We start from the raw sequence: 24,420 nt of genomic DNA, 5'->3' as shown, positions 1-24,420 counted from the left end.
TATCAGCTGGTAATAATCCACAATTTTACTAAATCCAATATGTCTGCGCCCATAGCATGACTTTTTCGTCAGAGAGGGAAAAATCAATAACAGCTGCATTATCTGAAATGTGATTTATGTGTACGTGTATTTCTATATGTTGTGATGTAGCATCAATGTGAACTTCAGAAAATATTCAGAATCCTTAGATAAATGTGCCACGGTGTCATTGGTTCTGTCATTCTCCAAGACTCCTTCACGTCTGACACTAATTTGCATCTAGTCTGTTTAAAGGGGCACTGATCTAACGCAATTCCCCGGGACTGGTTGTTGCCTTTGTTATTGTTTTTTCCCAGTGAGTACCCGGATGTAGAGCAGAAATCTAGACTAGCTCGCGACCTCTGTTGCGCCATTCGTAAGCGCATTAGTCACTTTTATGGATACCGGTAGTAATAAGAGCGTATGGTCACATTGATCAACAAAATGAAATACAGTTTTCGAGATAATAAGGAAATGTAGGCATCTTTGTGGGTAGCATCGGTAATGGTGACGAAGTTTTGATAAGTCACTTGCTTGGTAATTTTGCGATTTTCGTTTAAACACTATTTTGACTTGCAACACAAAGTAAATATTTCACCTGAGCATTGCTTTTTTTATAGTGTGTATATTTTTTTACTGTCAAAATGTGTAACATATTTATTAAACGTCTAAATATTCAGTTATTTTACAAATTGACTGAAAAACATTTCCATCTGTATTATTATGATAACGAATTCCAAACATTTTGATGTTTAATGTCATCACCAAGAGACTGAAAATGTTACGTTACGTTACATTTCTATGTTGTTTGGCTTCTAATCCTACATAATAATCTGTTGTGATGTTTGTAGGCCCTTTTAATCGTCTTAATCAATCTGGACAGATTTTTTAGTCAAAATGACTGAAATATTTACACATTTTAAAAATTGCCTGAGAGAATCACATTTTACAAATTGACGGTAATCTATACACGCTTACAAAGGAAATGACCTGTGAAAACAACGTCTATCGCGCATTGAAGAATTTCCCAACCAAGACGTAGAAAAACAAGAACGAATCGGTTCAAATGAAGGAAAACAAAATGCAAATACCATAATTACATCTTACCAAATTTATGTGTATAAATAGGCAGCTTCCTTATTCGAGGAATGTATCCGTGAATATCCACACAAAGGAACAATATCCCACTTGTCTGCAGCTATACAAAATAACTGATTCGATGTCACGTGTCTCTGTAACTATCAAATATTCTAAAAGATATATATCGTTTCGGGTGTCAAGTCTCAAGGGTCGGCTGAGAAAGGCCACGTGACAACTATTTTCATTACGTCCACGGTTCCTAAAAAATCCATTGAGTTTGATAACAATGAGCAACCAATCAACGTATCATCAGTTAACCCTTTGAACTAATTGTATGTTGTTTTTACATCGGCACTTCACGCCATGATATGAGTGTATTCCCTTTGTTTTAGTAAACCTAGACATGTAAACACTCACTTTTGACATATCCACTGTGCAAGATAACAGTGATTAATCAATCAACGTATTTTCTGTTAATCCTTTGATGACTAGGAACGATCCGTTGATTTACAAAAAAATCAACTGATCATTCATTTCTTGCTGGGCTGCCACGTGCATATTACATAACCTCACTTCAAACCTGGATTTAGATTGAATAATTACCCCAGACACAATAAATGCCAAATGAGAACCTTTGTCAGGTAATCTAAGTGGTGCTACCACTAAGTGTACCTGTAATAAATTCATTAACTGAGCATCAAGTGAATGACGACAAATACACAAGTGTAGGGTTATACGAGAAAACGTGTATGACAACAAGGGAGTAGTAATCGTATTACACAATCCGAAATCCGAAAATGTTTTCACTGCATGGATACTTTTTTTAGTATTAAACTATAACCATCTGGGGTATTTCCAAATGACGACTTCCGATGAGCTCCGCCGTTCTTTTTGTCTGTTTGTTTAGGCTGAAGAAAATATTTAACATGCGCCCTTTGTCGAATCTTTATAGATCACAGTTAACCAATCAGTGTTTATGCAAAAATGCGTAAAACAAATATTGCCTCCAGCCTCCAAGTTTATTTAGCTGTCCTTGCAGACGGTAGCCCAGTCTCTGATCACGCTCAGTTGCGTTGTGTATCATCCGGGTACTCACGGGGGAAAAAACAATAACAAAGGCAACAACCAGTCCGGGGAATGGCGTTAGATCAGTGCCCCTTTAACACATGTTTAAGACGGAACGTAATGCGCTTCATCAGTTTTGCTTCTGCATTTCACTTGGCAGCTTATCTTAAAAACAATCCTGGCCGCTCTTTATAGCCTTACTTCCCAAATTGCTGGAGGAAAGCAGCTTAAATATTAAGCTTAAAACAGAACTATTTGAGTTGGTTGGTTGGTTTGTTGTTTAACGCCGCACTCAGCAATATTCCAGCTATATGACGGCGGTCTGTAAATACTCGAGTCTGGACCAGACAATCCAGTGATTAATATCATGAGCATCGATCCACGCAATTTAGATCGATGACATGCATCAACCAAGTCAGCGAGCCTGACCACTCGATCCCGTTAGTCGCCTTTTACGGCAAGCATGGGTTACTGAAGACCTGTTTTACCCCGGAATCTTCATAGTTCAGAACTATTTGAGACTAGTTGAGGTCCAGACATTGTAATTGTGAGGTGTAACACTGAGGTGATGTCTCTGTGTATTCAGTCAAATTAGTGCAATCGTCAACTGCTTGTAAAATTTATATATCATACATAATGAAGTTTGAGTAAGCAAACATGCAAAGTGGCTTTTATGGGGCTTAAAATTGAATCAAACTCTGCTTTGGAAACTAATATTGCTTGTAACTATTACCGAGTTTAATCAGGAGATCATCATGGTATAGATAATCTCTTATCAGTTAGGCTAAGAGTGATTTATTGAGTTTGGTTGTCAAAAAGTACAGTTAATTCACTTTACCTACTTAAAAATGGCTTTTATATCTGATCTCAAAATTACAAGAATTAGAGAGCTGAAACCTTTTGAAGCTTAATTGTATAGGAACTTGTCCAAGAAGATTAATTGCCATTCCTCAGGCATGGTTAACCCTCAGGTTAAATAGGCAAGAAAATGATTGACACACCAGTATGTAAATACTTTCACGAGATAAGCATAGTCAAGGTTTTCTCTGCATTAAACGGGGCACGGGTGGCCCAGTCGTCAAAGGCAGCGCGATTCGCTGTGCAGAGTTGCGTCCCTTGGGCACGCCAGAAACCTATGATTGTGGGTTCGATTCCTGGTTCGCCCTGATTATGTTTTTAGGTTTGTCAGCACCATACCCGTGCTCGTTGGTTTCACCGAAGTGGTAAACGTCTGAGACCTGCATCACTTCGGGCTTTCCTCCCACATTAAGCTGACATGCCGCGATAAAACTGGAATACTGTTAAAAGCGGCGTTAAACCCAACTCACTCACTCACTCACTCTGCATTAAAAATCTTGGTATATAATTTTGGTGTATAATACTCTTAATAATTTGTAGGTGTTGAATAAAGCTTCCTTAGACCTCTGAAATTGAAAACACACAAAAGAATTTTCTTTCTATGTCAGAATGAACACAAATATTTTTGTTATTATTTAAGAAGTGATGAAAAATGTGGTATCGTTTGAGTTAAAGATGTCAAAGTGTGTGATGGATTAGAACTAAATGTCAATCTGTAACTGAATTTCAAAATACTCTCCCTTAATCGTTATTTGTCAGGTTTTCTGTCAATAATATATGCCCACACTTTCTTTAAATAATCTAGGACCCACAGCATGTTTCTTGTATGATGTAACATAAGTAAGAAAGAAGTGCTTTCAGATAAATATTTTCCTCTGCAGTGATGTCAGCAAAGTCAGGGTCTAATGTAGAACTGATATTTTAGGAACACCTATTTCAATGCAAGATTCTAAAATACCATAAAAGCATGTGTTGTATGGTTATGTCTTTAAATTAGAAGATAAACATTATGAATTTTCAGATTTTTGTAGGTGTTATTGGGAATTCAATGCCCAGAAATTTCATCAGGAAGTCTCATCATTTATCATCATTATAAAATTCAAATGTTATCAGTATTGTTCCACTCTGTGCAGAGTTGCGTCCCTTGGGCATGCCAGAAACCTATGATTGTGGGTTCGAATCCTGGTTCGCCCTGACTATGTTTCTAGGTTTGTCAGCACCATACCCGTGCCCGTGGGTTTCACCGAAGTGGTAAACGTCTGAAACCTGCATCACTTCGGGCTTTACTCCCACATTAAGCTGACACGCCGTGATATGACTGGAATACTGTTAAAAGCGGCGTAAAACCCAACTCACTCATTCACTCTGTGATCACTGAACCTGCCTGGATGGCAGAATGCACACGAAAACTTCTAAATCAAATTGTTCTGATGAATATTTATCAAACTTAATCTAATTCATGTGGTATCCATTTTTACCAAGATGAATAACAAATTCTTTTAAAAAAAAATACATATCAAGAAATATGTTTATATATATATATATATTTAGTGAAAAGTCTGAACGATTTCTACGCTTCATGTTACAAAGTTTGTCCACAAATCTCACAGGACACGTTCCTATTCATATTACATGTTTATTGTTTCAGAACGACAGAGGAGGACAATGAGTGAGTTCCTAGTACCTCTCGTGATGGCCATCCATCTGATGATGTGCCCGTACACCAAGGTGGAGGAGAGCTTCAACATGCAGGCGCTGCATGACATCCTCCATCACAGACTTGACATTTCTAAGGTGAGGCCTGGAAAATTTGATGTTTTACATTTCATTTCAGAATGGGGAAGTTTGGTTGGCATTTCTATTTTTTTCGTCTTCTTTTTTAACACTGCAAATGTATTGGAAATCTATATCAAGTTGATGTGTGTTTGATATACTGGTGTGTTTTTGTGTTTGTTTGTTTTGTTTTGTCAAGAACAGTGAGTCCTTCTGAATGTGCTGAAAACAATTTTGGTTCGTTCAGGTAACTACCACCTCTTTTTGTGGCCAAATGCTGTATAAATATAATAACAGTGATAGGCCATTTATATTTCCACACAACTCACGGGCATGCTCAAAGCACTACCGGGTACCCATTCCCTGCTTGGTGGACAGAGGCACATTTCGAACAAAGTCACTTGCCTAAGGAGACACCACATGAGTTAAATGTGGGCCAGAACTGAAGCCCTAGAAACTCTCAGGAGCCAAGCTGCTGAAACACAGGCATGTCTTTCTCTTCTTCTAGCGACTGTTCGTGGAATATGCTTGTGGTTAAACACTGAAGACTCTGTAAGTTCAGACAAAAACTCTACAATAAATAAAAGCAGGATATGCACACAAGTAGGGCTGGGATGACGCCAAATTCACTACCAGGGTATCCGACCCCTTAATCCGACCACTCGGAGTGAGTATACTGTGTCTCGATGGGGTATCCATGTTAAATTATGGCATGATCATGATGATATCTCAGTGGGCTAAACTATAAAAACTGGCATTTGTCCGGACTTGTATTATTAATTAATGTATAATTAATTAATTATTACAGATAGACCCAGGTAAATCCTTGTTGTGCACAACATTTGTAATTATTACAGATAGACCCAGGTAAATCCTTGTTGTGCACAACGTTTGTAATTATTACAGATAGACCCAGGTAAATCCTTGTTGTGCACAACGGTTGTAATTATTATAGATAGACCCAGGTAAATCCTTGTTGTGCACAACGTTTGTAATTATTACAGATAGACCCAGGTTAATCCTTGTTGTGCACATCGTTTGTAATTATTATAGATAGACCCAGGTAAATCCTTGTTGTGCACATCGTTTGTAATTATTACAGATAGACCCAGGTAAATCCTTGTTGTGCTTAACATTTGTAATTATTACAGATAGACCCAGGTAAATCCTTGTTGTGCACAACGTTTGTGATTATTACAGATAGACCCAGGTAAATCCTTGTTGTGCACAACGTTTGTGATTATTACAGATAGACCCAGGTAAATCCTTGTTGTGCACAACGGTTGTAATTATTATAGATAGACCCAGGTAAATCCTTGTTGTGCACAACGTTTGTAATTATTACAGATAGACCCAGGTAAATCCTTGTTGTGCACAATGTTTGTAATTATTACAGATAGACCCAGGTTAATCCTTGTTGTGCACAACGTTTGTAATTATTACAGATAGACCCAGGTAAATCCTTGTTGTGCACAACATTTGTAATTATTACAGATAGACCCAGGTTAATCCTTGTTGTGCACAACGTATGTAATCATCATGATTCTCCTCTGTCTGCAGTATGATCATCTGGAGTTCCCTGGCGTAGTACCCCGCAGTTTCCTGGGGTCTTTGTTTGTGGCTGCAGTTGCCTCCCCTTGGGCTCACCTCTCCCAGCTCCTGAATGGAAACAAGCTTTTCTTGCAGTACCTTGGTGAGTTCAGAACAGTTTACAGTGCAGCCAGGTCCAGCATAATCTCACTCAACATTACAAGCCTTATTCTAATCCAGTGCAGCTGTTCAAGTAATGATGCAAAAATCAAATTCTGTTAAGTTTGTATTGGACAGACTTGATTGTAACTATGACAAAAGAAAGAGGATCTCTCTGATGCTTATAGGCTCAAAAGCAAGACTGTCATCATACAAATTTAGCAATTATTTGTAATAAATAAGATGATGGGGTCTTCCATCACAAATTTGGTAATGTGAGACTTAAACAAATAATAATTCCCTTCTGCCTTAAAGTATTTTAAGTTTAAAATTTTGAGTTTAAAACTCTATAGAAAAAGATATATTTTTTTAAAAATCAATGTTTTGGCAAAATTAATTCACCATTAGAACATGCCTGTATCATGTTTTTCTGTTTCTTTCATGAAAGAAGTTATTACTCATTCATCTGTAATTAAAATTGATAATGAAATGGATAAATTTAATTTCAATTAGAAAAAAGTTGTTACCGTATTCGATGTAATAAGCGCCCACGGCTATATTTGCTGATATATTGGCTAGTGAATAAGCCCAATTAGTATCCTATCCGATTGATCAATGTCCACAAGACTTATTTATTCGGTATAATACGCACACATGTGTTATATGCACCCTAATTTTTGGGCAATTAAATTCTGGAAAATATATATCTGTCGTACATAAACATTTCAGGCTGTCAGCACAAACCACGAAATTTATCTTTCAACTATGTTTTTTTCCCACCAAAATAATATTCTAATAAGAGCCCCCTATTTCTAATTTTGAGAGCGTCGTGGGCGCTTATTACATCGAATACGGTACATATTTTTATGTTTATGAACTTAAACATTTCATGGTTCTTTCATGTCTATATTTGTCTATATACAGTGTGTTATTTCAACAGTTTTACATTCCAGTCCGTGGTTGTCTTGGCTTTGTTGTGTCCGTGAGCTTCCTGACCTTCTGCCGGGCTGTCCAGACCCGGTTCGGTCCCGGTGTGAAGTTCTGGCTGATCGCTACAACCATCACCCAGTTCCACTTCATGTTCTACATGTCCAGGCCGCTGCCCAACGTGTTCGCCCTCGTCCTAGGTAACACAGACTTCTAGCTGTAGTCACATCTACCTCTGTGTACATGTCCAGGCCCCTGCCCAACGTGTTCGCCCTCGTCCTAGGTAACACACAGACTTCTAGCTGTAGTCACTTCTACCTCTGTGTACATAACCAGGCCGCTGCCCAACGTGTTCGCCCTCGTCCTAGGTAACACACAGACTTCTAGCTGTAGTCACATCTACCTCTGTGTACATAACCAGGCCGCTGCCCAACGTGTTCGCCCTCGTCCTAGGTAACACACAGACTTCTAGCTGTAGTCACATCTACCTCTGTGTACATAACCAGGCCGCTGCCCAACGTGTTCGCCCTCGTCCTAGGTAACACACAGACTTCTAGCTGTAGTCACATCTACCTCTGTGTACATAACCAGGCCCCTGCCCAACGTGTTCGCCCTCGTCCTAGGTAACTCACAGACTTCTAGCTGTAGTCACATCTACCTCTGTGTACATAACCAGGCCGCTGCCCAACGTGTTCGCCCTCGTCCTAGGTAACACACAGACTTCTGGCTGTAGTCACATCTACCTCTGTGTACATAACCAGGCCGCTGCCCAACATGTTCGCCCTCGTCCTAGGTAACACACAGACTTCTAGCTGTAGTCACATCTACCTCTGTGTACATAACCAGGCCCCTGCCCAACGTGTTCGCCCTCGTCCTAGGTAACACACAGACTTCTAGCTGTAGTCACATCTACCTCTGTGTACATAACCAGGCCCCTGCCCAACGTGTTCGCCCTCGTCCTAGGTAACACACAGACTTCTGGCTGTAGTCACATCTACCTCTGTGTACATAACCAGGCCGCTGCCCAACGTGTTCGCCCTCGTCCTAGGTAACACACAGACTTCTGGCTGTCGTCACATCTACCTCTGTGTACATAACCAGGCCGCTGCCCAACGTGTTCGCCCTCGTCCTAGGTAACACACAGACTTCTAGCTGTAGTCACATCTACCTCTGTGTACATAACCAGGCCGCTGCCCAACGTGTTCGCTCTCGTCCTAGGTAACACAGACTTCTAGCTGTAGTCACATCTACCTCTGTGTACATAACCAGGCCGCTGCCCAACGTGTTCACCCTCGTCCTAGGTAACACACAGACTTCTAGCTGTAGTCACATCTACCTCTGTGTACATAACCAGGCCGCTGCCCAACGTGTTCGCCCTCGTCCTAGGTAACACAGACTTCTAGCTGTAGTCACATCTACCTCTGTGTACATAACCAGGCCGCTGCCCAACGTGTTCGCCCTCGTCCTAGGTAACACACAGACTTCTAGCTGTAGTCACTTCTACCTCTGTCTACACATGTTGAAATAAATCTGCATCTTCATGAAATGTATGAGGCTAATTAAGCAGTTAATATTAAGACAATATTTGCGATCTCTGATTATTGATACAAGATTTTTTCAGGGCAATACTAGCACTAATATCGAACACCCATACACACCCATACACACCCACACCCATACACACCCACACTCACACCCACACCCACACCCACACCCACACCCACACCCACACCCACACCTATACCCACACCCACACCCACACTTAGCATACCCCCACCCCACCACCTCCACCCATAATCACCCACACATACAATGCAATTGCATTTTGCAAGTATACATAGCAAACCCTCTGCTAAGTGGCCCACAGATACAAATTTCATGTGTGTCTAACGTCACCCTGATAAATGGTCAGTAACCATGGTAATGCTTCAGTTCTCCAGGCACTGTCCAGCTGGCTGAGACAACAGCACAGTCACTTCCTGTGGTTCTCTGGAGCAGCCATTATCATCTTCCGTGCGGAACTCGCCATGTTCCTCGGCCTCATCCTGCTGGCAGATCTTGTCATGGGGCGCATGCCTCTCCGGAGGTTCTTCTCCACCGTCGCAATCGCAGGCCCAGTGTTGCTAGGTGAGTGTAGGTTTTGCTCCACCGTCGCCATGGCAGGTCCAGTGTTGCTAGGTGAGTGTAGGTTCTTCTCCACCGTCGCCATCGCAGGTCAAGTGTTGTTAGGTGAGTGTAGGTTCTTCACCATTGTCGCCATCGCAGGTCCAGTGTTGCTAGGTGAGTGTAGTTTCTTCTCCACCGTCGCCATCACAGGCCCAGCTTTGTATTAATGGCCCTGTGTTATGTGTTTCAGGCTTCACTGTGTGTGTTGACTCCGTGATGTGGCTTCAGTGCTGCATACGACTGTATTAAAGGCCCTGTGTTGTGTGTTTCAGGCTTCACTGTGTGTGTTGACTTGGTGGTATGGCTTCAGTACTGCATACGACTGTATTAAAGGCCCTGTGTTGTGTGTTTCAGGCTTTACTGTGTGTGTTGACTCGGTGGTGTGGCTTCAGTACTGTATAGGACTGTATTAATGGCCCTGTGTTATGTGTTTCAGGCTTCACTGTGTGTGTTGACTTGGTGGTATGGCTTCAGTACTGCATACGACTGTATTAAAGGCCCTGTGTTGTGTGTTTCAGGCTTCACTGTGTGTGTTGACTTGGTGGTATGGCTTCAGTACTGCATACGACTGTATTAAAGGCCCTGTGTTGTGTGTTTCAGGCTTCACTGTGTGTGTTGACTCTGTGATGTGGCTTCAGTGCTGCATAGGACTGTATTAAAGGCCCTGTGTTATGTGTTTCAGGCTTCACTGTGTGTGTTGACTCGGTGATGTGGCAGCGCTGGGTGTGGCCGGAGGGGGAGGTGTTATGGTACAACACCATCCTCAACAAGAGCTCCGACTGGGGGGTATCCTTGTCACAGTGTATTCAAACAGTCTCACATATGCAGACAGGGTTTTTTGGAGAGCGAAACTGTTCGCTGGCAACATAGTCATAAATTGAAATCGATATTCTTGAATTCATTAACAGACAGAATGTCAAGCAGTGTAGACATTGTTGACAACAGGAATTTGGATTCTGGCACTCATTTCAGAATCAGGTGTAGAGAACTCTTCGGGGACAGGGAACCCATTGATTTACGGTGCTGCAACTTGACTTGCAGAGTTGTGTCCCTTAGATGTGCAAGGATCTACTGGGCATGGGGTTCAAATTGAATTTGAAACTTTCAATATTAGATAATCCTAGGTTTATTCACATGGTGCTGTTAGTACCAACGCATGGGTTTCCTATGATATAACTGAATAGTGTTCAATGAGGAAGTATCGTAAGAGGCGACTAATGAGATCGTGTGGTCAGGCTGGTTGACTCGGTTGATTCATGTCATCATATCCCAATTGCGTGGATCGATGCTCATGATGTCAATCACTGGATTGTGTGGACCAGGCTCGATTGTGACTGCTGTCACATAGCTGGAATATTGCTGAGTGCGGCGTTAAACAACACACAACAAAACAGTGAGGCAGTAACTCTAAGAAAGGGATGCATTAGCGAGAGGAATGAAGCAGATGGACTCAATCCCAAACTTGGAAGTGCAGGGCAGGTCACACGTATGCTTCTAGAATATGAACAGTACTGACACAGCAGTCGGCCAGGGGAGACAACTCTTAACTGACTGTAGAGGTGCAATCATATAAACATAATGATGCCAACATAACGTAACAACAAATATTTTCTGTTTAGGTTTCCCAATTCCTTAAATTTATGCTCGTATGGAAGAGAAAATGCACAAAATAGGTTAGCAGTGTATGGGGCAACAAAGAACTTGTGCACAATTTAATGCCTTTTGATGCCTAGTAGGGTGAAACGATACAGCAAGGTCATGATATGGTACGTATCATGATACATTTATGCCAGATCGCATGGAAACTTCTTGAAAATAAATATTCCAGAGCAGGTTCAACAGAAAAGTGTATGGAAGTGTATGTCTTATATGAATACAGAGAAAAACGTATCGTGTATTGTATTGTCGCGTGAATACTCATGATGCACCTGTGCACCGATTAGGGCTGGGGTGGGTAACTCGGGTACCTGGGTTGGATGGGTACTGAGTAGGACCCGGGTACCCACAGAACTACCCGGACCCGTGGTTAGTCACATGATATATTGTTAACTGACAAAAATTATATTGAACTCCATGGTTACACTACAAGCCACTAATGTTCGCATTTCTTTCTGACTATGCACTCATTCCTTCTGATTTTTTCATATGGTTGAATAAAGATATAACTTAATTCAGCTTCAGTGTATGAATGACCAGATTGTTTAATACATGTATCTAAATACGTGTTGCCAGGGCTATGTTAAAAATGTTCCCAATCGGACATTTTGAGACATCTCCTGAGACCTACAGTGGGTACCTGGGTAGGGTCAGGTAACAGGGGGTACCTGGGTAGTAAATTTGGACTCGTCCCAGCCCTAGCACCGATGTATCGTTGCACCCCTAATGCGTAGTTTTGGTCCATTTTTTATTCATTGAATCATGAACACAGACATTTACCCCAATAGCCAATCAAATTGCTGGAAATTACGTAGAAGATGTACATAAGATTAAACATGATCACCGTAGTCTTCCTTCACTGGATCAGACATCCCCGTTTCTGTGGTACTTCTACTCCGCCCTGCCACGCGCACTCTCCTTCAGCATACTCCTCGTCCCTGTCGGACTGTACTTCACACGGCAGGTGTGGGTGCTCCTCTGGCCATCCTTGACCTTTGTGCTGCTGTACTCCTTCCTGCCCCACAAGGAGCTGCGATTCATCATCTACGTGTTCCCCATGCTCAACGTGGCCATTGCCTGCGCCCTGTCACGACTGTAAGTCACGTGTTGTGGACTTCGAAACAGCAAACAGGCAACTGGAATAACAGCTTTTAGACCCTGAGTTTTTCTCCTCCTTTTAGCAATATCATGGCAGGGGACACAAGAATAATCGTTTGTTGTGACAAGTGAACTCTCAAACAACAAGACTACCCCAAGAGACTTTTTGAGTAATTGCATGTTTCATTAAGTTTCGATACATGAAATTTGTAAAAGGAAAAGGAGGTCTATTTTAATGAAATTGAATATAGAATGAATTCACTCATCCCATTCTGTTTAATAAAATGTTCTGTCTCAATGTGCCTCAGAAAGAAAATGGTATTGAGCAAAAATACACAGTGATTAGTCCACAATATAGTCTACTTATTTTCAACCCATCAGATTTGCCCTATGCTGCTAATCATGTAACAAAGGACATACTATCAGGCTAATAGCATCAAAAGTTGACTCAAAACCTGTCTGCATGTCCCCTGATTCCCATTGTTTGTGAGTAATCAGCTGGTAGTAACTCTAATTTTCAGATGGCAGAACCAAACCAAGTCTATTCAACGGTCACTGTTGGCACTTGGCACCTCTTGTCTGTTGCTGGGCAACCTTTGTTCTACGGCAGGTTTCCTGTACATCTCCCGCCAGAATTACCCAGGAGGCCTAGCAATGTTGGTGTTGCACCATGTAGAGGTGGAACGTGGTATGTGCGTCTTGGGAGTTGATATACAGCTCAAAAGTGCTGATGTCACCAATTTTAACTCATCTATATCTGTTTCTCATTAAGATGAAATCTTTGATTCGGATGTGATGTCTCTCTCCACCAAGATCTGACCAAACCCTTCATAGTTCATGTCAGGCCACAGGAACTTGATGATAGCGTGTAGAACATAATGAATTCGTATAGAAAATAATCCCACCCCTCTATATACATATAGACAAGGAGTGACACCCGCCATCTTGGTCCTTATTCAAGATTTCGCACTCGGTTCGAATCACAGCTCAATATTGCATGAAATATGAATGTCACTTATTTCAACCTATTGGAATTTGCTAAAGAAACCATAGTATCCACAATCATGTTTATCTGTGGTAACCTTACCTTGCATTTATTATAACACAACCATACGTGACAAATGTTGGATACTGGGGTAATTTATGGCCTTATATGACAAATGTTGGATGATGGAGTAATTTTAATGGCCTTACGTGACAAATGTTGGATACTGGAGTAATTTTAATGGCCTTACGTGACAAATGTTGCATACTGGAGTAATTTTAATGGCCTTACATGACAAATGTTGGATACTGGACTAATTTTAATGGCCTTACATGACAAATGTAGAATACTGGGGTAATTTTAATGGCCTTACATGACAAATGTTGAATACTGGGGTAATTTTAATGGCCTTACATGACAAATGTTGGGTACTGGGGTAATCTTAATGGCCTTACATGACAAATGTTGGATAATGGAGTAATTTTAATGGGCTTACGTGACAAATGTTGGATACTGGAGTTATTTTAATGGCCTTATGTGACAAATGTTGGATACTGGACTAATTTTAATGGCCTTACATGACAAATGTAGAATACTGGGGTAATTTTAATGGCCTTACGTGACAAATGTTGAATATTGGGGTAATTTTAATGGCCTTACATGACAAACATTTGGTATTGGGACAAACAGTAGCTGCCCTGAAACTATACAGAAGCCTTTGCACAATTATTTTTCTGTTGGTTATTGTGTGAACTCATGACCTTGTTTCAGATGTGAATGTCCACATAGGTGTATACGCTGCACAGACTGGAGTGACCAGGTTCACACAGGCCCATGACCACTGGAGGTAGGTCATTTAGTGCGCTGGCCACAGGTGTTTCAGTGTATTACGTATGGGTTGGTATTTTTTGTCATTCAACGGCGACCTTTAACAAATCGGGTCTGGACCAGACAATCAAGTGATTGATATTGTGAGCATGTTCCCGAGGCAAGGGAGGTAACTGACCATAAAAGTCCCCATTCCACCCTTGCCGAACTAGGCTGGAATTATGGAGTTATATTTTCACTGGACTAATGAGTGTATGCATTGCCTCCCACATCAAGCTGACATGCTGTGATATAACTGGAATACGGCTCATTTCAAATCAAACTTAAGTTTGTTCATGTCTGTCAAACTTATAAATCTTAGGCCTCATAAGCCCACTTACTTGCTTCATACCAAACTCTTCATGGCCCAGTGTACAGTTGCAGTCGAGGGTATTACATAGACTGGCATTACATATAACAGTATTACATAGAATCGGTCAAACGCAACCCATGCTCTCTGAATTGATCGATGCATCTCTTGCATTCCAATTGCGTAGATTTATTCTACGTTGTTATATTTTGTCGTTTCTGTCTTTCCGTAAAGCGACTATGCTTGTCGTAAGAGGCGACTAATGGGATCGGGTGGTTGATGCAAGTTATCAATTTCCAATTGCGTAGATCGATACTTGTGATGTCAATCACTGGATTGTCTGGTCCACACTTGATAATTAACAGCCATCATATAGCTGGAATATTGCTGAGTGTGGCGTTAAACAAATAAACAAACAAAAAAGGACAGTCACTATTCATCGTATTGAGGTTTACAAGATGGCAACTGACCAATCAGAAAGCTGGATTCCTTAACGAGTGTTGATAAATCTTGTTCCAGGTACAATAAGACGGAAGGCCTGCAACCAGGTGGCGCGGTGATGAAGAGCTTCACCCATCTGCTGCTGGGTCTGTCAGATGACAAGGAAGAGCTGAGGCCATACAGAAACTCTCATTATAACATCATGGAAGTTTCAGCCTTTCAAAAAATTGGTTTTAAATGGAATCAGTTTCCTCCATTAGAGATTATTACCAAACCAAGAATTGCAATACTAAAACGAAAAACTTGATGTATGTATGAATAAACATGATGGTAGGAGTTACAATTGGTGTTCCTGAATGGCTGACTGATGCACATATACTATCAAGCAAAAGTTAAGCACCACCTCGACAGAATGTCAGTCTCACATTGACTGAGAAGTATCACAAATGTATCACATTGTATCACATCTGGATCACGCACAATTACTTCACATATTCAAGGCAGTTTGTATCACAGACGGAACTAGATGGTCTGTCTTGTGTTTTGAATCATATTTCCAGGGGGCACGGTTGACCCAGTTGTCTAAGTCGCTGCAAATGGCTGTGCAGACTTGCGTCCCTTGGGCATGCCAGAAACCTATGATTGTGGGTTCGAATCCTGGTTCTCACCGATTTTGTTTCTAGGTTTGTCAGCACCATACCCATGCTTGTAGGTTTCACCGAAGTGGTAAACGTCTGAGATCTGCATCACTTCAGGCTTTCCTCCCACATTAAGCTGACATTCTGTGACGTAACTGGAATACTGTTAAAAGCGGCATTAAGCGCATCTCACTCACTAGCTCACTGTATCATATCTCCCCACCAGTTCAGAACTGGACACATTCTAGAAGGACTAGCAATTTATTTCATATCCTGTGAAAATGAAGTAATCTAATACCCTCAGCCTAAGTCTTCCCGCACAGCTCTGTCCTGTGTACAGCCAGTGCCACTCACAGTAAACTAAACAGCAGATTCATTTTGACCACACTAAATCCTTCAAGGGAACACAAAATGTTTGTGATGCAAACATACTTCCTCCTACACTGGGAGGAACCTGATTAGTTTTTTTATAGTTACATGATATGGTTACTTGATGCTGTCTTGTGTCAAGCTGGGCATAGGGAGGAACTCTGGAATGTCTGCTGACCACATGGTACCGATCTGCTGTCAGTTTGATAACAAAATATGATCCTTCTAGATCGGGACATTTTGTGCAAATTGCACTGGAGTATATTTGTAGTACAGTAGCACCAAGTCCACTTTTGGGATGGCCGTACTGGATTCCCTCAACTTAACTGTAGTCTGGCTGTACAGATGAGGCTTCGAGCTCCAGCAAAGATGCAACGATGGCTTAATCACATTTTTAGGCCATCATGCTGTGGTGCACCGACAAACATTAAACTTTTCCTTTTGTCCCTAATACATTGTACTTACAATTGTAAGATGGTGTCATGTGTCGACACAAATAAATTTGATGACAGTTTATTTTGGTGTCTGTTCAGATATAACCAGACAAGCATTAGCACGTCATGTAAACTGGAACTACAGAAATACATCATTTAACCAATGAACCAATGCTGGTATTTATTTTTAAGATGGAGGCTGTGGCAGCCATTTTGAAATTCAGTTCACAAACTTAAGATTAATGTGTGCAGGTTTTCCTGCAGAGCTATATTCTGTATTAACTTTAGGATTCACCAGTAGTGAGGTGAGGTGAGGTGAAATGGGGTTTAACGTCACGTCCAAGATTATTGCACTTATATATCGACGTTCATGCACGTGTTTGTGTGTGTGGCTGTTGGTACTACACCGGACTTATATGACGACTTATGCCGATTTATAGTGCTAGCTCACTGAGATACCATGCCGCAGTTAAACATGAATACCCCACTCAGACACAGTATACTGACTCTGAGCCAATCAGTCCTTGTTTTAGCCCCTTATTGCCTAGCGCCAGACAGGGTAACAACAAGTACCATCTTTTAACGTCTTTTGGTATGACGCGGTCGGGGAACGAACTCCGGACCTTCCGCTCTCCGGGCGGACGCTCTAACACTAGACCACGGAGGCGGTCTCACCAGTACTGAAGGCACATGTCGGGGCATGAGCGTACCTAGGTTGGAAATCGAACACACGTCTTTCACAATGAGTGAATTTGGTTTTACATCGTTTTTGGAAATATGGTCTTCAGCATGACGAGTGAATGCTTTAAGCACTAGGAGGGGTGGTCGGGTAGCCTAGTGTTTAAAGCGTTCACTCATCACACCGAAGATCCGGGTTCGATTCCCGACATGGGTACAATGTGTGAAGCCCATTTCTTGTGTCCCCCGCCGTGATATTGTTGGAATATTGCTAAAAGCGGCGCCCACCACCTGGGGACAACAGAAATAGGCTTCACATATTGTACCCATGTTGCGATTCGAACCCGGGTCTTCAGTGTGACGAATGAGCGCTTTAACATCTAGGCTACCCAATCGTCTCTTTTTGACAATGAGGAGACACTGCAACCATGAGGCTACCACCTCGCCACATGGCCTTACTGACCAAGGGCATGGCTGGCCCTGACAGTAAGACACCTCAGCTCACTGTGCCCATTTTGTTGTGCCAGAATCTGATATATGGATTCTGGGATTTGGGGTTTGTCTGTACCATACCTGTGATTGCAGGTATCACCAAACTGGTCAACATTCAAGACCTGCATCACTTTGGGCTTTCTGCATACTTAATGTCGTCATGCAGCGAAACTAGAAACTACCATATTCAACGTAATAAGCGCCCAGGGTGAAAAAAAAACAGTTAAAAGATAAATTTTGTGGTTTATGCTGACAGCCTGAACTGTTTATATACGACAGATATATTATATATATTATCGCCATGGACGCTTATTACGTTAAATACGGTAACAGTTTTAGTCCACTAGTCCTTATAATGATAACAAAAAGCAAAACTCTTAAAAATGGCATTTTTCTACTGTTCCTTGTGATACCTTAACTATTGGGCAGTTCGGCAAGGACTAAGGGACTATCGCTGCATCATATGAATGAAATGCTCCTCAAAACGGTGTTAAACTCAACTCATTAAACAGTCTTAATCTTGCATGTATTGGCAACCAGAAAACCATCCAAACTATGTTTTACACAATGGAACATTTTATTGAATAATCTATGTTACACAGAAGAAATCCACCGATCTCAGAGATCAAAGTTGTAATTTCTTCATCTTTGTATGAAACGTGTTCATGCCACAGCTGAAATTTACACAACACATCCTCTCTACCACACAAGTCAGATTTACTTCTTGGCCGGTGACCAAGCCTGTACTTTAGGTTTAGCTGTACTGTAGGGAACGTATTCGTCTGATGTTGCAGACAGGTTCTCGGAGTGGTCGGACATCCACTTCCTCTGTGTGGGAGGGAGTTCCGTTGGGGGTTCATCTCCGATGTAGTGAAGCCAGCGGTGCCTGAGGATAAAATCAACACTTAGACACAGACATCTACTATTTGTTGTGAGTGAGTGAGTTTTGGTTTTACGCCACTTTCAGCAATATTCCAGCAATATCATGGCAGAGGAAACCAGAAATGGGCTTCACACATTGTACCAATGTTGGGAATCGAAACCCGGGTTTTTGATGTGATGAGCGAATGCTTTTACCACCAGGCTACCCGACCGTCTCTAATGTTTGTGGTACCAACGTTACAGGCTTCAACCATTTCTGTTAGTCCTTATGATTGCTTAACTATTGGGCAGTTTGGCAAGGACTACAGGACTAGTGCCAATTTCTAACACAGGTCATGAAGCATGAATATTGCTGAGTGGCCATAAACAAACAAACCAGACACCCATATCTACTTCTACCATACAGAAACCTATCCTACCAACCATACAGACACCTACCATCCTACACGACCTTATCTGCATGACATCACAGTAAGTGCATCATCTACAGTTATTATCCCACTTGATGTGCTTCTAAAGTCATACCTAATATACACCACACACACCTACCTGTCTACTGTTGCCTGTCTTGCCTATGTTTGTTTGTTGTTTAACGCCGCAGTCAGCAATATTCCAGCTATATGACGGCAGTCAGTAAATAATCAAGTCTAAACCAGACAATCCAGGGACTAACATCTTGGGCATCGATCCACACAATTGGGATATGATGACATGCATCAACCAAGTCAGCAAGCCTGACCGGCCAATCCCTTAAGTCGCCTCTTACGACAAGCAAAGTCGCCTGGCTTGTCTATGTTGATACTTGATACACAACTAATATTCTACGTGTACCTGACTTACAGACAGCCACCATACAGAGTCGGACACTACCATCAAGCCAGTCACCTGGTTTATACATGTTGTTTCCTAGTACAGTCAAGTCTCGTTAATCCGACAATCGGCTTTATCTGACACTAATGATGGGAACCGATTAAATCAGTGCTATTTAGACCCGTTAATCCAACAGTCTCGCACTCCGACACACCTAATTTGCAATGAAATACCGAAATCACTCATTAATCAGTCTCGTTAATCCGACACAGTGATCAGCGTACTCTGTGGTCATCTGCCCGTGTTTTGATGCGAGATGAGTCGGCTGGTAGCTGCATATTACAATGGCTGCAGCGATAAACTTGCTTAACAATAAACAATTAATGTTTTAAATATAGAAAACAGGATTAATCATATGCTTATATTACCTCAATCTCATTAAAATCAGATACAAGTTCTTGCTATCGCTGAGGACATCCCATTACAGGTCACGTCAGAACAACCTTTTGCCAACTATGACCGACCAATGAAATGACTAACAGGAAGTCAACATTAGCCACGTAGAAAGCAGCTTTCTTAAGCTTTCAAACTTGTGACTTGTGTTCCAGACTATGCTTTTTAAAGTATTTTAAATAAGTCATACAGTCCGTAACAATTGTTACGTTATTGTATCGTTATCTATCGCGTAGTTGTCCGATTTTCGATCACGAATTGGATTAACGGGACTTGACTGTATGTAGTCACTTACCATTCTGCTGGTATCTGACTGGCGTCGTAGTCCATGTTGACTGCTGGGCTGTATTCCACCCATCGACTCCGCCCTAGGGACACAAACATTCACGGCATCATGTCAGGATATATCTTCATCAAATCAAAAAAATCTTTTGTCAAACTATCAAAAATGAAATCTGTATTCAAATACAAATAAATCCATTACATCATTCATTTATGTATTGAATATTGGAGAAATTTGTTTCATCATAATCATTATTATCTTATGATCTTTAACTATGGTTTGATATGGCAATTCCCACTATCTTTTTATATCAAATATACCCAGCATCATTATTGAGGAGTCATGCAGATAAAAAGCAACATTTTCAACTTCAAAGCATGCAGTTCAGTTGCATCTGGAATGAACCAGTTTATACCCACTATGACTGTCACTTGTCATGCAAGGCAGGTGCATGGGCCAAACCACTGGATGCGTTCAGGCGCGTGTTGGTAGCTTTTGCCATCATTTTCAATCTTTCATTTTCATTTGTTTTAATAGTCATCGTCCATTTTTTTTCCAGTTTCAAAAATGCATCCAATTAGCATGATGAGTGTGATATTGACATAAAAAACGTTCTTCAACTGTAAATCACCATTCATGCTTGTTGGCATATTCGTAGTTGACACCCTACATACCTAGGTGACCCTTCAATAATGATCCTGTGTATATGTACTTACAGACAAAAGAAACACAAATACCATACATGCTGGTTAAACAGCTGTAAACAGCTTTATTTCTGTGCCGTTAAAATATTGCGAATACCACACCAAAGACAATACTGCGACACAATATTTTTGCGAGTCGCCTTGTTGATAAGAGAAGTGACAATGTGGATTTGAAGATCAGTGTCATGAAACCGATTCACGCAAGATGGCTTGTTTCCTGTGTGGACAAAATTGCAAAGGACACTGACGCAATCAAGCGAGGTTGGAAGAAGGTAGGATTACTGTGAGGTAACAGTGACACTAATTGGTCTGTTTACACTGTCATTTGTGATGTATTATGTGACCATTCTGCATTCATTTGTGTTTTTAACTTATTGAGTAACTTGTGGTTCTGGTTGATGATTTCAACATTTGATGACGTGTTGCAATGAATAAAGTATGTATGTATTATTTATACTTTTTTTTGCGTTTTTAATTTTTGCGATTGAGTCTCGTTCGCAAAACTCGCAATAATAAAACGGTCGCAAAAAATTCCCTGTTTACAGTATATGAAGAAATACTCCTATTCAAGAGAAATTAGATTGGTTTGATGCACAAACAAACATATTGGTATGTTGTGTGAACCAACGCTCATGAACGCATCACACATGACGTCATAGATCCGTGACTCCAGATGTATCATTTGTCTCGTGCAGGCTTAGCGTGTAAAGTTTGGAAGTCACGTGCAGCATATTGTGTTAGGAATAAAGTCACTCTGTGGTAACACTTGACTGACTGCTGGTTTTGTCATTAAGTGGTACACATAGGAAGCATCTCTTCTTATTGTACATACTTCTCTATATGTTTCTTTGGTCCGCGTTTCTTATAAGTAAGTAGTATATAAACAAAAGTCTATCAGAATAGCAAAACTCTCACATATCAACATCCGCTTCATAAGCAAAATGGCATCTATAGGATCGAGTGTACCATTGGCAAAGCATCAACTGGGTGTCAACAGATATTTTCCAAATCTTTTCATGTTTTTAATCAAGGTGTTCAAGTGATATTCACAAGGTAAGACTTGATGTATTACACTACAGATCTTGATTATCGATGAGATCATCTTGACTGGGCAACACCGTTTTGTTTGAAGCAAATGCAAGTGACATGGGAGGTGAAATCTTATTGGTCAGTAGGAGGGTCATAGAAGGGACGTAACTTGTAACAGCAACTGGTGGCCCAACAATCGAGCCTCAACATTCCAGCCTATTTCGGCAAGGGTGGGACCTTGCCTCAGGAAGATGATCGGATCATGCATGTTTTATAGTATTCCCTCAAAAATAATTACACATACTAAGCAGCAATGCTAATACTCACCCATGAAGTACATGTTGTTTTGAAAATATTTATTTCCAAATTTATCTTCCCCTACAAGTCTGCCGGTTTTCAGCTCATCATTCCTGCAAGTAAATAAATATGGCTACAATCATTGATTGGCATAAACTGGTAGAAGAAGAAAGTGAGTGAGTGAGTATGGTTTTACGCCGCTTTTAGCAATATTCCAGCAATACTACGGCGGGGGACACCAGAAATGGGCTTCACACATTGTACCCATGTCGGGAATCGATCCCGGGACGAACAAACGCTTAACCACTATGCTAACCAACCGCCCCAGAAGAAGGAAGACACAAGCTTGGTTTAATGCTGTTATGAACAGTATTTCAGTTATATCACTTTAAGCCTTAAGTGTGTTTGTTTATTGTAAACACCATATTCAACATGGGTGGCCCAGTCGTCTAAGGCGCCGCGATTCGCTGTGCAGAGTGGTGTCCCATGGGCACACCAGAAACCTATGATTGTGGGTTCGAATCCCAGTTCGCCCAGATTATGTTTCTAGATTTGTCAGCACCATACCCGTGCTCATGGGTTTCACCGAAGTGGTAAACGTCTGAAACCTGCATCACTTCAGACTTTCCTCACACATTAAGCTGACACGACGCGATATAACTGGAATAATGTTAAAAGCAGCGTTAAACCCAACTCACTCACTCAACAATATTCCAACTATATGACGCGGGTCTGTAAAAACTTGAGTCGACCAGACAATCCAGTGATTGACATCATGGGCATTGATCTACACAACTGGGACATGATGACATGCATAAAGAAAGTGAGTGAGTCTGACTACCCGATCCCGTTAGTCACCTCTTACAACAAGCATAGTCACCACTTATGACAAGCATGGGTTACTGGAGACCAATGCTCCCCCAGATCTTCACAGGTTTATTACTTTGGCGAAACCTGTGTGATGATGACAAACCAAGAAATACGAATCCCAGGGCAAATCTTGGATACAAATCTATGATCACAGTTTTGGGGCATGCCTAAAAGATGCAAATCTACACAGAAAATTGCTGTGCCTCAGAAGAGTGGGACCATCTTGCCTCCCAGAATCATAAGAATTTAATGTGGGCAATAAATTATCACATTAGTAGAAAGTAGAAACCATACAACCTATATCCATGATCAATGAACAACCCAGGGCCCTTTATTCAAGTTCTGATAATGAATTTGGATTTTATAAATAATATTAAGTCATCATGATCATAATCAGTTTATTTCAAATGATCAATCACAATCAATTGTTCTCCTTTTTATTTTCCATAAAATGTATGTTGACTTCGTTGACACTGACTTCAGATTTTAAATCTCATTCTGTAATTGACAAACTTAATTGGCTGAATGAGTGGACAGTATTCCAGTTATATCACAGCATGTCAGCTTAATGTGGGAGGAAAGCCCGAGGTGATGCAGGTCTCAAACAACTTGATTGGTTGCACACTGATAATAAATATGTTTTGAATTTTTGGACTACCTTTAGCATTCAGTGATAAGCTTTACAATCATGTCACAACACCCTTTGACATAATTTGAGAAATGTTGTTGCCAGATACACCAGTTAACAATCGTGATGCCCTGTGTATTTTCAATAATGGACACATTTTATGAAAGCATTCATATTTTCAACATATTTCCAGCTTGTCGGTTTCAAAAGAGACCATGAAATAGATTTTAGATCTGGTTTCAACGAGTTCACAGGGCTGAAGGGATCACAAATGGGAACTAAAATACAGGTAATATTTTTTCCATTCTGCAATTTTCGTTATTTCTCCGAGGAAAACAGTTATGGTTGTAGGGGTCGTTGTCGGCACTACATATATATATATACAGAAATATTCCCAAACCAGTATCAAAATACAGCTTTGTACGATAGGTCTGTATTTATTGATGCTGCACACCGACACGTCGCCGGTCCGAACACTATCTAAATGCCGCGGGACCACATCTATTGCAATGAATCAATTATTAAATTTGCGAAGACAAAAACTGATAGTTTTGAATCGGTGCCATCAGCTGGTGATCATGAAGTTGACAGTTCTAGTATACATTAAGTTTAGGCATCGCAACCAAGGTTAACAAGGTTATTATCCCGACATGCGCGCTACAGAGCTCACGCAATTTTAACTACAATACAGACTGAAATGTAAAGCATTTTCGGTTAGCCGTACTTGTAAATTTTAATGAATGCTGGTACGGGTCCACCATGTTCCTTGATTATTTGAGAGAGCCTCGCAAACTTTGCGATGTACTTCGACATCTTGGAAAGTTAGCATCGCAGTAAATGTACAATCATGTTTCATTTACTTAATTGGGTTAGAAATAATCAAACGTGTATAACTAGACTCCTCATAAATTGCACACATC

General features: G+C 41.0%; 2 protein-coding genes across 2 annotated transcripts; one reads left to right on the top strand and one right to left on the bottom strand.

The window, feature by feature from the left end:
- Positions 1–34: 34 nt before the first annotated feature.
- On the top strand, positions 35–16,436 carry LOC139445177 (dol-P-Man:Man(7)GlcNAc(2)-PP-Dol alpha-1,6-mannosyltransferase-like). The gene is made up of 10 exons (XM_071226300.1): positions 35–120; positions 4,670–4,815; positions 6,355–6,487; positions 7,437–7,610; positions 9,343–9,537; positions 10,259–10,362; positions 12,101–12,327; positions 12,852–13,018; positions 14,087–14,162; positions 15,012–16,436. The coding sequence occupies exons 2-10, from the start codon at positions 4,687–4,689 to the stop codon at positions 15,238–15,240; spliced, it is 1,434 nt and encodes a 477-aa protein (XP_071082401.1). The 5' UTR covers positions 35–120; positions 4,670–4,686; the 3' UTR covers positions 15,241–16,436.
- Positions 16,437–18,102: 1,666 nt separating this feature from the next.
- LOC139445564 (probable NADH dehydrogenase [ubiquinone] 1 alpha subcomplex subunit 12) lies at positions 18,103–24,322 on the bottom strand. Its single transcript, XM_071226720.1, has 4 exons — positions 24,225–24,322; positions 22,033–22,115; positions 19,985–20,057; positions 18,103–18,430 (listed from the first exon to the last, which is right to left on the bottom strand). Exons 1-4 carry the CDS (start codon positions 24,311–24,313, stop codon positions 18,262–18,264), a joined length of 414 nt encoding a protein of 137 aa, XP_071082821.1. The 5' UTR covers positions 24,314–24,322; the 3' UTR covers positions 18,103–18,261.
- Between the last annotated feature and the right edge of the window lie 98 nt (positions 24,323–24,420).

Source organism: Haliotis cracherodii, unplaced genomic scaffold, assembly GCF_022045235.1.
Source record: "Haliotis cracherodii isolate W230 unplaced genomic scaffold, xgHalCrac1.p SCAF_6, whole genome shotgun sequence".
Classification (NCBI taxonomy): domain Eukaryota; kingdom Metazoa; phylum Mollusca; class Gastropoda; order Lepetellida; family Haliotidae; genus Haliotis; species Haliotis cracherodii.
Note: the sequence above shows the minus strand (reverse complement) of the source record. Positions and strands in the feature narration are given on the sequence as shown.

Bases quoted from the DNA above. Each gene is read 5' to 3' on its own strand.
- LOC139445564 (XM_071226720.1), bottom strand. From the start codon at position 24,313: ATGTCGAAGTACATCGCAAAGTTTGCGAGGCTCTCTCAAATAATCAAG. The intron at 22,116-24,224 runs GTACGGCTAACC...ATTTACTTGCAG, and splicing joins GCATTCATTAAAATTTACAA to GAATGATGAGCTGAAAACCG. The intron at 18,431-19,984 runs GTAAGTGACTAC...TTTTATCCTCAG, and splicing joins AGTCAGATACCAGCAGAATG to GCACCGCTGGCTTCACTACA.
- LOC139445177 (XM_071226300.1), top strand. From the start codon at position 4,687: ATGAGTGAGTTCCTAGTACCTCTCGTGATGGCCATCCATCTGATGATG. The intron at 6,488-7,436 runs GTGAGTTCAGAA...TTTACATTCCAG, and splicing joins GCTTTTCTTGCAGTACCTTG to TCCGTGGTTGTCTTGGCTTT. The intron at 9,538-10,258 runs GTGAGTGTAGGT...TATGTGTTTCAG, and splicing joins CGCAGGCCCAGTGTTGCTAG to GCTTCACTGTGTGTGTTGAC.